The sequence below is a fragment of the Centroberyx affinis genome, unplaced genomic scaffold (genome assembly GCF_046629955.1).
Source record: "Centroberyx affinis isolate AG114_WGS23_722 - 3 ecotype Tasmania unplaced genomic scaffold, CSIRO-AGI_Caff_v1 ptg001218l_1, whole genome shotgun sequence".
NCBI classification, from domain to species: Eukaryota; Metazoa; Chordata; class Actinopteri; order Beryciformes; family Berycidae; genus Centroberyx; species Centroberyx affinis.
The window spans coordinates 1-15630 of NW_027279734.1; the positions used below are offsets into that span (position 1 = coordinate 1).

Genomic DNA, 15630 nt, shown 5'->3' on the forward strand with positions numbered 1-15630 from the left:
GTCATCCCCTAAATAATCCAGAGCAATCAAGGTCACGGATCAAATTTTACCTCAAAATTGTTTGCACAGGTCCTCAAACAGCTGAGTTGAAGGCCAATCTGAGAAAGGTCACAGTGGCTCAGTGGGTTAGGAGCGGGCCACATGAGTGCAAGGTCATGGGTCCAAGGCTCATGATGTTTTTGCATGTCATCTCCGTTTTTCCTGTCTCACAATTCTGCCCAAAGCAAAAATGTCTGAAATATAATCATTACAAAAATTTATTGAAGGTCGAGTAGGTCATAGACTACTTTTCCTCAATGAAGTAGTCAGATAGTGAATATCTAGGCCTACTTATTTGTAAAGTCATGAATTGTTTATTATTATTATTGTTATTTTCTAACATTGCTACAATCTGTTTTATAGGACAATCTATCACTTTAATCTTATGAAATGGAATTTTGTTTTTGAACTGGAATTCAAAACCTAAATGCACTCTTTCCCTTTTAATAGCGTGTACAGCAATATTCTATATTATTATAGGTTATATTCCCTATGGCCGCTGAACATGACTTGTGTCCATGGGGAACATCTTTGTACAGCAAGCCTGCAGTAAACAGTGTGTTTGTGTACAGATGACACCTGGCGGCTGAAATATGATACTACCACAGGAGGAAACGCTGTACGGGAGGCAGGACTGTACGACGCGTGTGTTTACACTGGGGGGGAAACTCGTGTACATGGGGACAGCACTGTGCGCAGCACCGGGAAGGAGGGGTGTGAGAATGGTTGGCTTATAGGTGGGAGATTCCTTGTTGATAAGTTGTCATAGGCTTAGTGTTAAACTTTTGTTTAGTCTACTTTATATTTACGCATAATCTTTAAAGCAACAGTCCACTTAGTTTTAACTCGCGGGTTATGTGGCAGTTGACCACCATGAAAACCAGAATATAAACTACTCACCATGATCGGATGCAGCTTTGTAACATTCGGATTTCTACTTATCATTCATTTGAATGAGGCCACGAAAATAGACTGAAAACTGACATTTAACACATTTGTGAACATACTGTATATATGTATATATACTATGAATATCACCAACACTGAAACACAAATAACAAACACACACATAACAATACACATGCAAAAATAGACAAAGAAGAAGCCAATGTTGCCTGTTTTGGTTTTTTTTGCTTTATTGGCATGAAGAGATTACAATTAAGATTATAAAGAAATACTTTATATATGTGCCATCATGTAAACAAGTATAGCAAAAAAACAAACATTACTGCACTTGAAGAATACACTTAAAATCAACAGTAGCCTATACAGATATGGATATGAATATATTTAGCAGTAGTTGTAACAGATAGAGAGCTTCATGTGTATCTGCTGAGAACTCTGGTCTGTGAGAACCTGTCCTACCTGCTCTGCTGGTCTCTGAACATTCAGCCAGCCATCTCTATGGAGCCAAAAAAATCACGCTTAAATTTAAAATGCACAAAAAGTATAAATCAGAAAAATACAGAGCACAACATTCCTGAATATGCTGAACATTTTAAAGTTTGAACGGTGTTGACAGCTTAAACGGTGCAAGAAGTGAAGTGCCGAAAGAAAAAGAATAAAGAAGTAAATAAGAGTGAAGTGTGAGTTGTTGAAGCAAGCAAACTAATTACTTACTTCCACCCTTGCTTGTTTGTGTGTCTGTGCGCCACCTGACTGTGTTTGTGTCATTCCCATCTTTAGGGTTATGTGTGTAGGCCTATGCCCTCCTGCACTGTGTTCTATAAGGTGAAAGTAAGGGTAATGAGTGAGAGCAGCAGAGGGAACACACTCAGTTTCACAGCCCAGGCTGAGTTACAGAAATTGCCCTCACAGCAGTTTGGTCCACTGGTGAAGTTAATTATGTCAGCCAGGATAGGAGAACCAATTTCACACAGGTTTGCAGACTAGAAGTATGAAAGGTTATGAAAGGTTGTGGACTCATCCATCTCTGTAGATGAAAAAAAAACATTTACTATGAATAATGTTTATTGTCTTTGATTAGTTAATTTTAGAGATCTCAGAAGTATAGGAGATTACGAGGAGCACTTGAAGGCAGCATTAGTAACTAGTACTTGTCCTGGCAGTAGCACAATCTTTGTGCAGTGTTGATCTGCAACATGAGGACTCACCTGCCCCATTAAAGCAGCCGTCCTCCACTCTGACACATTGTACTGTGCTGTTGCATACAGTGCTTTCGATACTGTCACAGGAGAAACACTGTAGGTTATTCACCTGCGGGACTGAAATAGAGTAGAGTAGGAGACATGCCGCTGTTAGAGTGGTCATAATAATTTAGTCAAGCACATGAGAAATTTTAGGAGACACAAAACAGCAAAAGAAGATGATGGGAGATGGCAGACGCACATTTTCTCATTGTATTTGAGCATGACCAAACCTATTCAAAGCGATAATAGGCCTACCTGAAATCTTTTAGGGGAGACCGGGGCATATACTATAGGACTATGTGTTGAACAGATACAGCTTGGCCCCCAGACTGCAAGCTTATAGTGCCATCACGGCATACAAAGAATGGCGCACACGACCTGAGGATATCTTCTTTTCCCGACGTAGCTCATAAGAAATAAGTTAATATTGATGGAAAAACACCATAATGCAGTAATCTTAAAATAAATAAATAAATAAATGACAAGAAATGGCTGATTTTATTTCCTTTGAGTTGAGTTGTAGTATAGTCAACAGTCATATTAGGTCTCTAGGTTGTTTTGACTTGAGGTCTTCATCAGGTAATCATCATCATCATCATCATCATCATCATCATCGAAAGGCTGTGGAATAGTTGAATAAATGTGGGAGCATTGGAATCAGTGTGCGTTCTCCTTTTTGAATCCATTGTATTCCAGAACCACACTTACCTCCACTTCAGTTGAGAATGACTAGTGCAAGTTTATTGTGCAGTAGTGAATGCTGAATTCTATTCAACTGTATTTTTCGGCATCCTGACTAAGTTCTTACATCTCTTACACTCTGCAGTGAGTCAGTTCCCATAACCAGTCAACTAATTTTTGTACAAAAGCTCCCTTGGATGAATCTGCAACTTGCAGACAGGCTTCACCTTTGAACCTAGAGTGGCATCAACATTTGAAAAATTGTTGCAAAAATATAAACCAAAATGTGATCACCTTCAGTTTTCTTTTTTGATGAAAGTCTGAGAGACACATTGTACCTACAGGATTTTTTTTTGTCACTAGTGATGCATGCATCTTTTAAAATAAACCCCAAGTAGTTGACCATTGAGCATGACAATGCAGCAGCTGCCCAGAGTCAGAAACTTCCTGCTATTTCAAGGCTAAGTAGATGAGGACACCTGCTGGTTGTACCTATTTTCTGCATTATATATTAGGATAATGGTTAACCTATTGTCCAGATAAAATGGGTTCCAGGTTAGGCCAAGCTTAGACCCCTTTATAGTACAACGGCCAAAAGCACTGCAGATGAAAAATGTAACTGTGATTATATAAGTAAATACATTTCTCCCTGATCACTCCACATCTCTCATCATTATCTCCATTAAGACAAGACGTAATAGTTAATCTTCCAACTTCTTAAAATCATAGCTGTAGTGCTGAAACATTGTTTATTTCATATCATTCATGAACAAAGGCCAGATGTCCCCCCCCCTTTCTCCCTTTCAAAAGCTGTGATTACTCCAGTCCGACAGGAGGCGCTGTGCTACAGTCTGCCCTCTCATCATGCGGCCAGCCGTCCCTGCTGTTGACCAATCACCGATGGGCTGGAGTTTGAAGCCAGGAGAAGCGGGTCCCGGAGGTGAAAAAATACACTGACAGATTGTATTGTCATTTAAGATAGCCACTGAAATACAGTTTCAGTGAGTTTCGCAGAGGTAACAAGTTAATACTTGATGAATACAATCGGACTGAACCCAGCGAACATTGATGCAGCTTTGGCTGCTCACCTCAGCTCTGGCCAATGCTAGTTGGCTAACTTCAGCTAACAGTTAGCTGGCTGGCTTAAGTTGTTTTAACCTCATATTCATTTTTACATGCTCTTTAACATTATTTAACTACTTTTATTCTTTGACATTTTCATACAAGTTTCGTTTATCAGCACTACATGTTCACGTTAGACGGTTAAAACTGAACTTAAAATATGAAGCGAGTACAACCGTTATTTATGAGGACCTACGGCAAACAGGGGCGAAAGCTTTCTGCCTGGCTCTCACCCGACAACCGCAAGCAGGCCTTCGAAAGCACGGCCACTTCAGACTCTGACATCTCCGTCTTTGAGCCAGCAAAGCCAACAAGGATAAAGTAAGTTCAAATCGACAGTACTGCTACTGATGTTACTATTCCAGTACGAAGATACACATCGTCCTGGTTTTCATTTTCATTTTCCCTGTCCTCATCATGTTATTCCCACTTAAATGGGAACACCGGTGTCTCTTTTTCTAGAGAGAGGAGGACTAGTGTTGCCAGTCGCAGAGCAGTGCGTCCTGCCAAGAGAAAAGCCATGGTGTGTCTGAAGGAGAAGGACAGTGATGAGGAGAACATCTACATCCCCCCTCCTCATCTTCGCCCCACTCAGCAGAACAAGACAACCAGGTCTGTATGAACAAGCAGCGGGCATGGGCAGGACGCATTATGAAAGGATACAGGTGTGTCAGCACGTACAGAACTTTGTGGCACTATTTTGCATTTTTTGTGTTATGTTACTACAACAATGTCTGTAAGCAGGTCTGTTGACATTACTGGTCCAATAGAGGCCGTGAACTTGTAAAGCATCCTCCACATTAGTTGAGGGGGAAAAGAAACACTAAGCTACTCGAGTGTCTTTTTCTTTAAATTCCTGATGCAGCATGGGGTATTGCGTGCAGCATCACATGAAGAATGACCTTAAAGATGCTGAACATTGCACTTGTTTGTTAGTATAAGCAACCTAAGCACAGGGCCTGGAAGACATCAAATGCACCATAACTGAGTGGTCAATAGGAAAATGAACTGCAAAACCAGAGTGTGGGATTCATTACAAGTTAAATGCCATACTTGAAGTGAGTATTGACTTGTCTGTTGTAAAAGTCCCTGTGTCTCTGACTCCATTAAAGTCAATGGACCTGTGCTAACTGTTGTGGAAAACAACAGGATAAAGGTGCATTTGATCTGGTATAGGCTGTAACTTGATAGGCTAGTTATCCACATCATTAATATTTAATGCTTTCCTGGAATCATTAGGCCACAACTGCTCATTTGCAGCAGGTAGTTGTGTTGTCTGTTTGATATATTTCTGAAATGATCTGTGTGTCTGTCTGTCTGTCAGCAGGAAGAGTAAGCTTGTCTCTACAGCAAGAGGCTTGTTGAGGCAGAAAGCCCTGCAGGGTCTGATCACCAGCGAGAGTGAGGACGACTCAACATCGGCTCCAAAACGTCGCAAGATTACGGTTCAAAGGAAAAGAAATTCTGAGTAAGCACTCAGCCAGTCAATCTGTTAGTCCACCTATCAACCAGGTGAATAGTATGTGATACATAAATGTTCTCAGTAAATGTTGTAACCGTCAGCTCTCTTCCTCTCCCTCCTTCTTTCTCTCAGTGTTGATGTTCCGTCTGTTGGCCGCTTTGTTACCCACCGCAGGGGAGCGGTTTCCTCCAAACCCAAATTCCCTAAAGCCACTGTCAATATACTCAACTCTTCGGACGACTTTGCCCCGAGAGGTGGTGCTTCTGTTAGCCATAGGATTCCTCGGCCTTCCAGGTCGAGGCCCCCCCGGGCATTTACGGTCTCAAGTACTGAGAACTCTGTGAACGCTGCAGGGTGTGCCGGCTCCGCCTCCAACCCCTTCCAAGAGATTTCCCTCAATGAGTCTGCAGACCACAGCCTCGGACCCTGCACCAGAAAACCCCTCTTCTGCTCCACACCCTCAGCGCGCCCCCTCGGCAAACGGCCACGCCTTAAACCCTTTCCCATCAGTCATCAGTCCTCCACCTCTCCGTCCATCTCGGTAAGCCATATAGGGCTTTTGAGTTCATCCCAAGAAGAAATGGATTCACCAGGGAAACCCTTCTCCCCACCGCAATCTGCACCAGTCAGGGAGCTCAGCTCTGGGGAAAAGCAGCAGTCAACCCTTGTTGAGCCACAGAAAGAACCAGGCACACATCACAGTGTAGAGCCCTCTGGCCATTCAGTCATGAAGCAGAGGAGCATGGACAGAAGTAGCTGTAGTGAGCGAGCCAAAAGCCAAAATGAAGCCACAGAGACCCAAAATGGTGGGGAAGTACCAAGTCAAAAGCTGTTCTCTCTGGTTTCCTCAGAAACTGAAGGCAGCAGCCATTTTGTGTCAGCGGCAGGAGGGTTAGAGTGGCTCGTAGAGGCTCTGAAGGACAATTGTTTGACCCAGCACTGCACAGTGCAGCTGGAGAGAGTTGACAAACTCACCGTGGCTCTGCTTCACAGTCAAACCCCATACTCCTCCTGTTTGGACCATTCGAGCTCAGTCCACAGCCTGCAATCCACTGACCATTTACAGTCTTTGGAACAGTCCTTTCAGCCTTTTGTGTCTGTGACCAGCAATGAAAGCAGTGGATCTTCACAGTTGGTAAACAGCTGTGACTCTACTGACCATGCACCTTCAGGGACTGACAGTCAAAGCATTGACCTTTCACGGTCAGTTGACTGTAACCAGTCAGCTGAACACACAACCACAAAGGAATCCACTGAGCAGCCAGCATCAGTAATTGATATTGAATCTACCCAACACACAGACAACAGTGTTGGGTTTATTACTGACAACAGCTGGTCTGTTGAGCAGACACTGTCTAGTTACACAGGCACTAAAGAGGTGGCAGTAGCAGTCAAGGAGAAATGTCTCGCAAAGAAATGCACAGTTCAGCTTAAAAAAATGGCTTTATCACAGCTGACCGTAACTCGGCAGCTCAAAGAGTTGGCACATCATGCAGAGTCAGGTTTAGCTAGCGATGATGAGTCCGTTATTCCAGAAACAAACAAGTCTGAAAGTGACCACACACTTGACAGTGACCACCCTGATGGCCACACCCATTCAAGGAAAACCGATAAGAGAGAGATGGCCTCTGACACACAGGCAGTACACAATAGCCGTTCTGTTGACCAGACACAATCTATTGACCCAGGCACTGACGAACGAGAAACGCTGCTCACAGCTATGCTGAAGGAGAAATGTCTCACTGAAAAACTCGCAGTTGAGGTAAAGCGAGCGACTCTTTCCAAGCAGAAGGAAACTGTGCCGCTCAAAGACGCCGCACTCGAGTCACCCACAGATGTTTCGAAGTCCGAGAGCGACCGCACGGCTAACACCCGCCAACCTAATCGACGTCGCTCCATGAAAGTCGATATGAAAAAGAGGGGCTCTGCTAATTCTGGGGACAAAATTGCCTCAAACAATGAAGAAACTGTAAGAAATTCTCGTGACGTTGTTCCCAAAAGAAAGAAGGCCTCTCTGGCTCCTAAAGAGAAGAAGAGGAGGAGCATGTCCACGGACCGACCCGGGACAACCAGGAAGGCGTGTGTGAGCGGTCTGAGTGTGAGTCGCTGGAAAAACAAAGGCAACACCAGCACACACATTTTCCAGAGCCGGGCTGCGCAGGGAGGCAGCAGCAAGGTTGTAGACTGCAGCCTGAATGAACTGTTGTCTGCACACCACAAACAGCCCAAGGTGAGAACAACACAAACACTAGACTCATACTGTGCGTTTGCTTTCATTTCCCCCCCTCCCCCATGGTGCTCGTGTCAAGAGGCAAATTCAGATCAGTCAGTCAGGTGTCAGACACTTCAGGCCTTTAAACCTACGCACAATCAAAGTTCATCACCAGGGTTCCAACTGGTTAATGAATTTTGAGTGTGTATTCCTGGGAAAGAAGACATTCCAGCAACACTTACAGTACTGAGAACAAATTAGTACAACAAACAATTAGTACAGAAAAGGACATGTTTCAGCACGTGGCCTTCATCAGGGTCACAAAAAAGGCCATGTGCTGAAACTTAAACTGATTTCTTAAAAAAATCAACTTTATTGTGTGAGGCAATCTTATTACTCTTTTCCATTCCATGCACTTTGTTAGTGGGAGAAGGTGTGCCGGAAGACCGTTTCAACCAAGAGGTGTGTTCTTGGCAGGGAAAGTCAGGAAAGTTGATAAATTCTCTGGGAAAGTCAAGGGAATATCAGGGAATTTTACAAATTGTTCACTTTACAGGAATATACCAGAAAGTCTATTACAACTTGCTTCACTCATTCATTGCGTTATATGGTGATTTTCAACTGTATTTCTACTGTACATTGCATGGCCACTTTAGTCATGGATTATGACTTTTGTTTCTGAAATAATTTTTTATCTAGCTAGATGTAGATTTGTAGCTTTCATCATTTTTGAATGTGAATTGTAGTCATGATTTCTCCAGTGAGATAACATGGAGAAACCAAAATATTAATGTAAAAAAATGTCACTGACATGAATAGCCATGGGAGTACACAGAATCTGTACTTGCTTCAACACTTACATTCTGGCTTGAAAATAGCACACAGAGACCGATTCTCTGTTCAGCGTGTGTGTTTTCACTTGTGCCGCAATCCATCCCAATGTTATTAAATATTAATTGCTAGGACGGACACAAAATGGCCGCTGCAAAATGGCCACAGAGGGGAGCTGTGACATCAAGTGAAAAAGTGTGAAATCTCTCCTGTGTCTAGGAGCTGCATGGCGCCAGTGTGATTTTCTCTACCCCAATGAAAGCCAGCCGGCTCAACCTCTCCTCTCTGCTGGCCGACCTCACACCTAACACACACACCTGGAGCCGCCTCAAAGCCGCCCTCTCCGTTCACCGCAAAACCAAGGGTACCACACTATGTTGCATTTTGCCACTCAATTGCACTGGATTGTCTACATTTTAATTTGCAGAAAGGTTCAGTGACTGTTTCCTTATGTTTGATCTTTCTTTCCTCCCCTTCTATTCATCTTTCTCTCTCTCTCCACCTAGTGCTGCTCACTCCAAGGAGTAGTCCTACGCCAGGCTTTTATAGAGGGGCGGGGCTAGCAGATGTCAGTCAGGATCTCTTTGCCACGCCTCTTCGGACACCACTCCCCGAACGCTTCCAGTCCCAATTGCTGAGGAGCGCTTCTGTGGTACTACACACACACACACACAGAGTACACAACTATGTAACACACGTGCAGGCACACATACACTTACACAGCCATGTACATACAAACTCATACGCATATGCAAAAACACACACACACACACAGAACACCATCTACACACATACAGTAACGCAAGCATGCACATACAAACACATGGGTGCATTGTAACACACCCTCTCACAGGGGGTTCCCCAAATGTTTGAGTAGCCAGACAGATGGGAAAAGTAGCCGGCTAAGGGATGTTTGCGATGGCAAGATACATTTTTCCGGTGATGCATTTTTACCGAATTTATAAACAAACCTTAAATATGTTTATGAAAGCATGACTTAAAATAACATAAATAAACATTTTTATTACAGGACCAATGCTCAATTGAAAAATAAACTGATAATGTTTTTAATTGTGAATGTTTAATGTACTGTCTTCAGTCAGTGCAGAAGAAATAAGTAGTCTAAAACAAAAATATTATTACAAATAGTAATAAATATAATACCAAATGCATATTGTAGTCTTCTCAGAGCAAGACTGGATCTCTCTCCTGAGTACTACTGCACTCACAGAACTGAGATCCAATAATTATGGAAACATAAATCAGTTTAAATAATGATTTTACATGGTCATGGTAATCAAGCCCCTAAAATGATCTCCTCAGCTAAGGCCTTGTATTTAGCATTATACAGTAGTTTCAGCTGTAACACTTCAGTTGAGTGTCGTTACCATGGCAACCGTTCGCTGCACGTTGCGCAGAGGCTCAGCAGAGATCGCTATTATTTTGAAACTAAAAAACCCCTTGCAATTTCACACACAGTTCATTTATTAAGGAGAGTGACAACCTCATTCTATAACCAAACTCACTACCTGAAAAATTCAGGTACTGATACTGAATTTGAGAGCGGATTCAGTTAGTCCGAGGAGTGTGAACCAGAACGGGACTGGACAGTTGGTTGTTACGTGACGTTACAGCTCAACACTCGTTATGTAACATTATCATCCTTAATTTGAAAGAGACGGAGGTAAGTGTTGTGAGACATTCTCAGTTTTTCTATCCACTCTGTTTCCTCAACATTGCGGCTGTTGACATTCAGTTATAAAAGCAGCCGGCCAGACAGAGGTGAGTAGACGGCTAAATAGCCGGCAGCCGGCACTGGGGGAACCCCCTGCCTCTCACCACACACCACAGTTTTGCACATACACGATAGAAGCCTCCTGGCTGTGTGTGTGTGTAACCTCCTGCCTCCTGTCCTCCTCTGCAGGCTGTGTGTGAGGATGCTGATCTGTCGGATGCAGAGAAGGTGTGTGCTGAGTGCGGCCAGCAGGGCCCTCTGCCCTGGGAGGAGTGTATTCTGCCTCAGCGCATGAAACAGTGTGCCAAGATAGGGGAGGGAACCTTCGGGGAGGTCTTCTCCACCACCAACGCGTCTGGAGACACTGTTGCACTTAAAGTATGTGTGTGTGTTTGTGTATTAGGCCTTGCTAATGCAAACTGACCTAACAATGCGATACACTGTATATCACAGCACCATATTGCATCCTAATTTGTGTCCCAGTGTATTGTATGGAGGGTCTCATTCTGTCTTACAGTATCTTGAGAACAACACTCGTTTTAATAGTTAAATCTACATCCATGTTTCTTTTCTAAAATTTGTTCAATTTTTTATAATTTTGTGCTCAAGGTATCTCATAATGTAGATGATGCAATGTTTAGATTTATCATAATTTTTAGTGCAATGTGTGTGCATGCCCGACCTGTGTATATGTGTATTATTGACTAAAATGATCCTTGTCCTCCTTGTCTTGATAGATCATTCCAATAGAGGGCAGTGAGAAGGTGAATGGAGAGGACCAGAAGACCTTTGGAGAGATTCTCCACGAGATTATAATTTCCAAGTAACTACTATACCGACTTGTGCTGTACTAACATGGTTTCATAATAATGCATGTAAAATGGCAACACACTAACTCTACACACTACTCCATTGGCCGGATTACCAAAAGGCACCTTGACAGGAGTTATTGAGGGAAGGGAAAATTTTAATTTCCCTCAGATGTTCCTAGTCTTCCCAGGTATTCAAAGTTGCAACATTTCAGTTTTAACCCTGCTCCCGTAATCTTTAGGCCACAACCACGGCTACTAATGCTAATCCTCCTATATTTGTGACTACAACCTGTAATCCTAATAACTTCGGGGTTCATAAAATCTGAAAGGCTCAACTTAGCTGTAGCCAAATGGGTTTTGGTGAGCCAGTGGGTGTATGAGTTTATCTGGGAAATGGGATGTGAATTGCTCTTGACCCGCTGAGACACTAAAGTCTGAAATTTGACAGCTGACCAACACTAAACACAAGCCATCACATTGGAATAATGATTAATGTGTTTTTCTACCAGGGAGCTGAGCAGCCTGAAAGAGAAGCAGCATAACCAGACTTGCGGCTTTATTGGACTCAATGAGTAAGCACTCTCTGTCATCCTTCTCTTATTTCTCCAAGAGCCAAAGTGCTTTCTCTCCTTACCTTTCCTCTGTACTTTTGAATGGAAATGTGACTTGATGTGTCTGTTGTTCCCTCGCAGTCTACACTGCGTACGAGGCTGCTACCCTCCAGCCCTCCTGACAGCTTGGGACGCCTTTGACCAACACAAAGGCTCTGAGAATGACAGACCAGGTCAGCAGGAGAATAGAATATATACATATATTACTATACTATACTATATCATATTCACAGTTGTTTCACATTCAGTGCGCATTTCCCATAGCAGAAGAGTGCAGTGCAACATGTCGTACAGAAGAGGCGTTTCTTTTTTGATATTTTATATTCTTACCAACTGGTCCAGCCCATCAATAAATAACAAAAATTCCAAAGAAGCATGCTGTCCTTTTTCTCTGACTGCAGCTGTCTTTGTGTCTCTCTGTTTAGATTTCTTTGAAAAGGAACAGCTATTTCTAATCCTGGAGTTCGAGTTTGGAGGCAGTGACCTCGAGAACTGCAATGGAACGGTAACGGCACGACAACATCTGCACAGCTAACTTGTCTGTGCGAAGAACTGTTTTGCAGCACTATCACAGTCTGTTGAGCACTCACTGAAATGAACACATTTCTCCTTACAGCACACTTAACTTGAAGCTACTAACTGGAGATGGAACTTAGCCCAGTTGGCCTATATGTCGACAACTCTATTCCCTCCATTTAAATTGTGACCAATCAGGGGAAATTTTGCACTTTTTTTTTTGCACGTTTCCTAGATTGATGTCATTATGTGTCCTTTCTGCATAGCATTCATATGTCCATATCCACTCTAGCCATCAGATACACTGGCTGTAATGCTGAGGGGAAATGCTGAGGTTCTACAGTTGAAATTTTTCGATGAAAAAAGAAAAATGGAAATATAAGTTATCTAATCAGTATTCCAATCAATCAATATTTGATTGGGATGTGAAACAGAATGTAACCCATTCTCTTTGTTGTATCATCAAGCTGACTTCTTTGGTGGTGGCAAAGAGCATCCTGCACCAGGTCACTGCTGCCTTGGCTGTAGCTGAGCAGGAGCTTCATTTTGAACACAGGTAGTGTACACACACACACACACACACACACACACACACACACACACACACACACACACACACACACACACACACACATAATGGTTTGTACATAGGTTATTCTGTTCATAATTTTGTGTGTTTGCATATGCGTGCGTCAGGGTGATGGATGTTTTGTCTATGTCTGTGACCAGAGCTTTACCCCCTGTGTTGTTCTCTGTAGGGACCTCCACTGGGGCAACGTGCTGGTCAAAACCACCAAGCAGAAGAAGGGGAGCTTCCTCCTGAATGGAACGGCCCACTCTCTGGACAACAGAGGGGTGCTCGTCCGCATCATTGACTACTCGCTCTCCAGACTAGAAATTGGTCAGATATATTTTATCCCTCCCCACCCCCTTCTTGTTTACTGTCATACTCTGAGTAGCATCTTGGCTGAAATATTTGGTCATATGGTGGCTGACTAACTTGGACTGTGTTGATTACCACTGTCAGTTGAACGTTGTGCAGTATTCATATAAACTGTGAGCACTATGATAAGCATATGTATGTGTGTGTCCAGACGGCCTGACGGTGTCGTGCGATATCTCTGCGGACGAGGAGCTGTTCATGGGCCAGGGAGACTACCAGTTTGACATCTATAGGCTGATGAGGCAGGAGAACGGGTCAGTGTGTTTGTGTCTGTGACAAATTCAGATTCACCTCATGTGCTGGGTGACTTGAGTCTTTGTGTGCTCGAAAGGTGCTACATGTATACATCAGTATGTCACTATCAAAGGAATTGGTGTAGTAACTGTAAACAAATGAGACCCTGGGTGAGACGATTGGTAGCCTCTGTACTGTTGTGCATTGTTAGAACTAGGGTTTCTTAAAATTAATTATGCTTTCTGCTGCAAAGAGGATGTTGCGTCTTGCCCCCCCCCGCATATGTTTTTCTCTTTTGCTTTTCCAAAGAGGTTAAACCTGTTGGATGTGATCAGGCTTTCACTCTTTCCACTATCTGCCATTGTGAAAAACTCTGAAAACTTTGGATCCAGTCGTGCCCTTTTTCTGTTTTGTGCCATAAAGCAATCCAGCAGATTTCCCACAAAATACAAAATGCCAAATGCAGAAAAGAGGCTGCCAATCTTCTTGGCCATAATCTTGTGTGTGTGTGTGTGTGTGTGTGTGTGTGTGAGAGAGAGAGAGAGAGAGAGAGCGAGAGAGATGGCCTGACACTGCTCTTTGTTGTGTCCCTCTCTCCCCCCACCAGTAACAACTGGAGTAGCTACCAGCCCCATTCCAACGTGCTGTGGCTCCACTACCTGTGCTCCAAGCTGCTTTCCATGAAGTACCGGAGGCCAGGAGGGAAGGGCGCCAAGGACATGCGAGAGGAGCTCGCTCGTTTCCATGACAACATCCTCCAATACCGTTCCGCCACTGAGGCGCTGCAAAACTGCCCGATGTTTCAATAGGGCGCGAGTGTTAAACACACAAGTGTGCGCACGCCCACACACAGAGGCTGCCTCGCTTTTGTAGTATGAACAGGGATTGAATCGCTGTCCAGAAGTACCTGACTTGTTTAATGTTGCTGAACAGAGCCTTGTTTTTACTATTGCCTCAAAAGAGGGTAGCCTACTGAAATATTTGTACATGTAATATGACTTAAATGTGCAAAAATGCAAAAACATACGTGAATAAAGTACATAAGAGTCATTGATGTGTGTGTGTTTTGGTCATCTTGTTTTAGTTTCCTTTGGTCCCTGCCAGTCTGATTGAATGGCCTCTCACATGTAAAAGACATGGTTAATGATTCAACAATGACTGAAATGAAGCCCACTGAATATAAAGGACATAGTCATCTGACAGCAACTACTGAAACAAAATCCATTTGATATGTATTGATGTGGCCGATCAAAAGTAATAGTCTGACAAAAGCTACAGTTGCACTTGTCATTTCACTGTGACTTTTATCATCTGATTGTGCCAGGATGCATTAAGTGATGGGTCTGGATGCACAAAATGTTTTTGATTTTGCTCAAATTGCTATCGAATCTTCAAAAACTAGAAATAACCGCCTCGCGGTTGTATGCCTCTGCCAATAAACTTTGTTTTATCATTGCAAGGACAGTCTTTATTTATTGAACATACTGTATATAATTAATGTGATTATTAGGTGAACTTAAAGGATTTTGCTGTCTGCAAAAGTAAGTGACAGCACTTCCACCGTTTTTGTAGAATGACCCAAGATCGTTTTCTCAGCTACAGTGGTAAGCAAAACATGATGTCACAGTGAAGTTGACCTTTGAACTTTTGGATATAAAATGTCATCACTTTCATCATAATTTTATCCTATTAGACATTTGTATGAAATTTTGTCATAATTAGCGTATGAATTCTTGAGTTATGGCCAAAAATGTCTTTTGTGAGGTCACAGTGACCTTGACCTTTGACCACCAAATTCTAATCAGTTCATCCTTGAGTCCAAGTGGACGTTTGTGCCAGATGTAATGAAATTCCCTCCAGGCGTTCCTGAGATATCGCGTTCATGAGAATGGGACGGACGTGAGGTCACAGTGACTTTGACCACCAAAATCTAATCACTTCATCCTTGAGTCCAAGTGGACGTTTGTGCCAAATTTGAAGAAATTCCCTCAAGGCGTTCCTGAGATATTGCGTTCACGAGAATGGGACGTCCGTACGGATGGACGAACAACCCGAAAACATAATGCCTCCAGCTACGGCTGTCGCCGGCGCGGAGGCATAAAAACATCTGGAAGTGGACAGGCTCGCACTGAGATCACAATTCTATGTAGTCTGGACACAGTCCAGCCACAATGTGGATACAAGCAATGTAAAGGGATGGAGAGGAAGAATGGGGAAAGCCAAGTGTGGACATACAGTGGTGTGGTTTTATGAAATCTGTAGATTCAGATCTCAAAAACCAC

At 43.1% G+C, this 15630-nt stretch overlaps 2 protein-coding genes across 2 annotated transcripts; both read left to right on the plus strand.

Annotated features, from left to right (window-relative positions):
- The first annotated feature begins 3941 nt into the window (after positions 1-3941).
- On the plus strand, positions 3942-6593 carry LOC139648511 (uncharacterized). Its single transcript, XM_071524659.1, has 5 exons — positions 3942-4313; positions 4455-4604; positions 5317-5460; positions 5587-6467; positions 6562-6593. The coding sequence occupies exons 1-5, from the start codon at positions 4153-4155 to the stop codon at positions 6591-6593; spliced, it is 1368 nt and encodes a 455-aa protein (XP_071380760.1). The 5' UTR covers positions 3942-4152.
- A 38-nt stretch (positions 6594-6631) lies between these two features.
- Positions 6632-14487, plus strand: LOC139648512 (serine/threonine-protein kinase haspin-like). Its single transcript, XM_071524660.1, has 12 exons — positions 6632-7684; positions 8717-8861; positions 9004-9149; positions 10422-10610; positions 10970-11055; positions 11554-11616; positions 11737-11828; positions 12081-12160; positions 12639-12727; positions 12930-13072; positions 13266-13368; positions 13956-14487. Exons 1-12 carry the CDS (start codon positions 6893-6895, stop codon positions 14155-14157), a joined length of 2130 nt encoding a protein of 709 aa, XP_071380761.1. The 5' UTR covers positions 6632-6892; the 3' UTR covers positions 14158-14487.
- Positions 14488-15630: the final 1143 nt, after the last annotated feature.

Coding starts and splice junctions, on each gene's coding strand:
- LOC139648511 (XM_071524659.1), top strand. CDS start 4,153: ATGAAGCGAGTACAACCGTTATTTATGAGGACCTACGGCAAACAGGGG. Junction 4,605..5,316: donor CAGCAGAACAAGACAACCAG/GTCTGTATGAAC, acceptor TCTGTCTGTCAG/CAGGAAGAGTAAGCTTGTCT. Junction 6,468..6,561: donor TCAAACCCCATACTCCTCCT/GTTTGGACCATT, acceptor GTCTGTGACCAG/CAATGAAAGCAGTGGATCTT.
- LOC139648512 (XM_071524660.1), top strand. CDS start 6,893: ATGGCTTTATCACAGCTGACCGTAACTCGGCAGCTCAAAGAGTTGGCA. Junction 7,685..8,716: donor CACACCACAAACAGCCCAAG/GTGAGAACAACA, acceptor TCCTGTGTCTAG/GAGCTGCATGGCGCCAGTGT. Junction 13,369..13,955: donor CTGATGAGGCAGGAGAACGG/GTCAGTGTGTTT, acceptor TCCCCCCACCAG/TAACAACTGGAGTAGCTACC.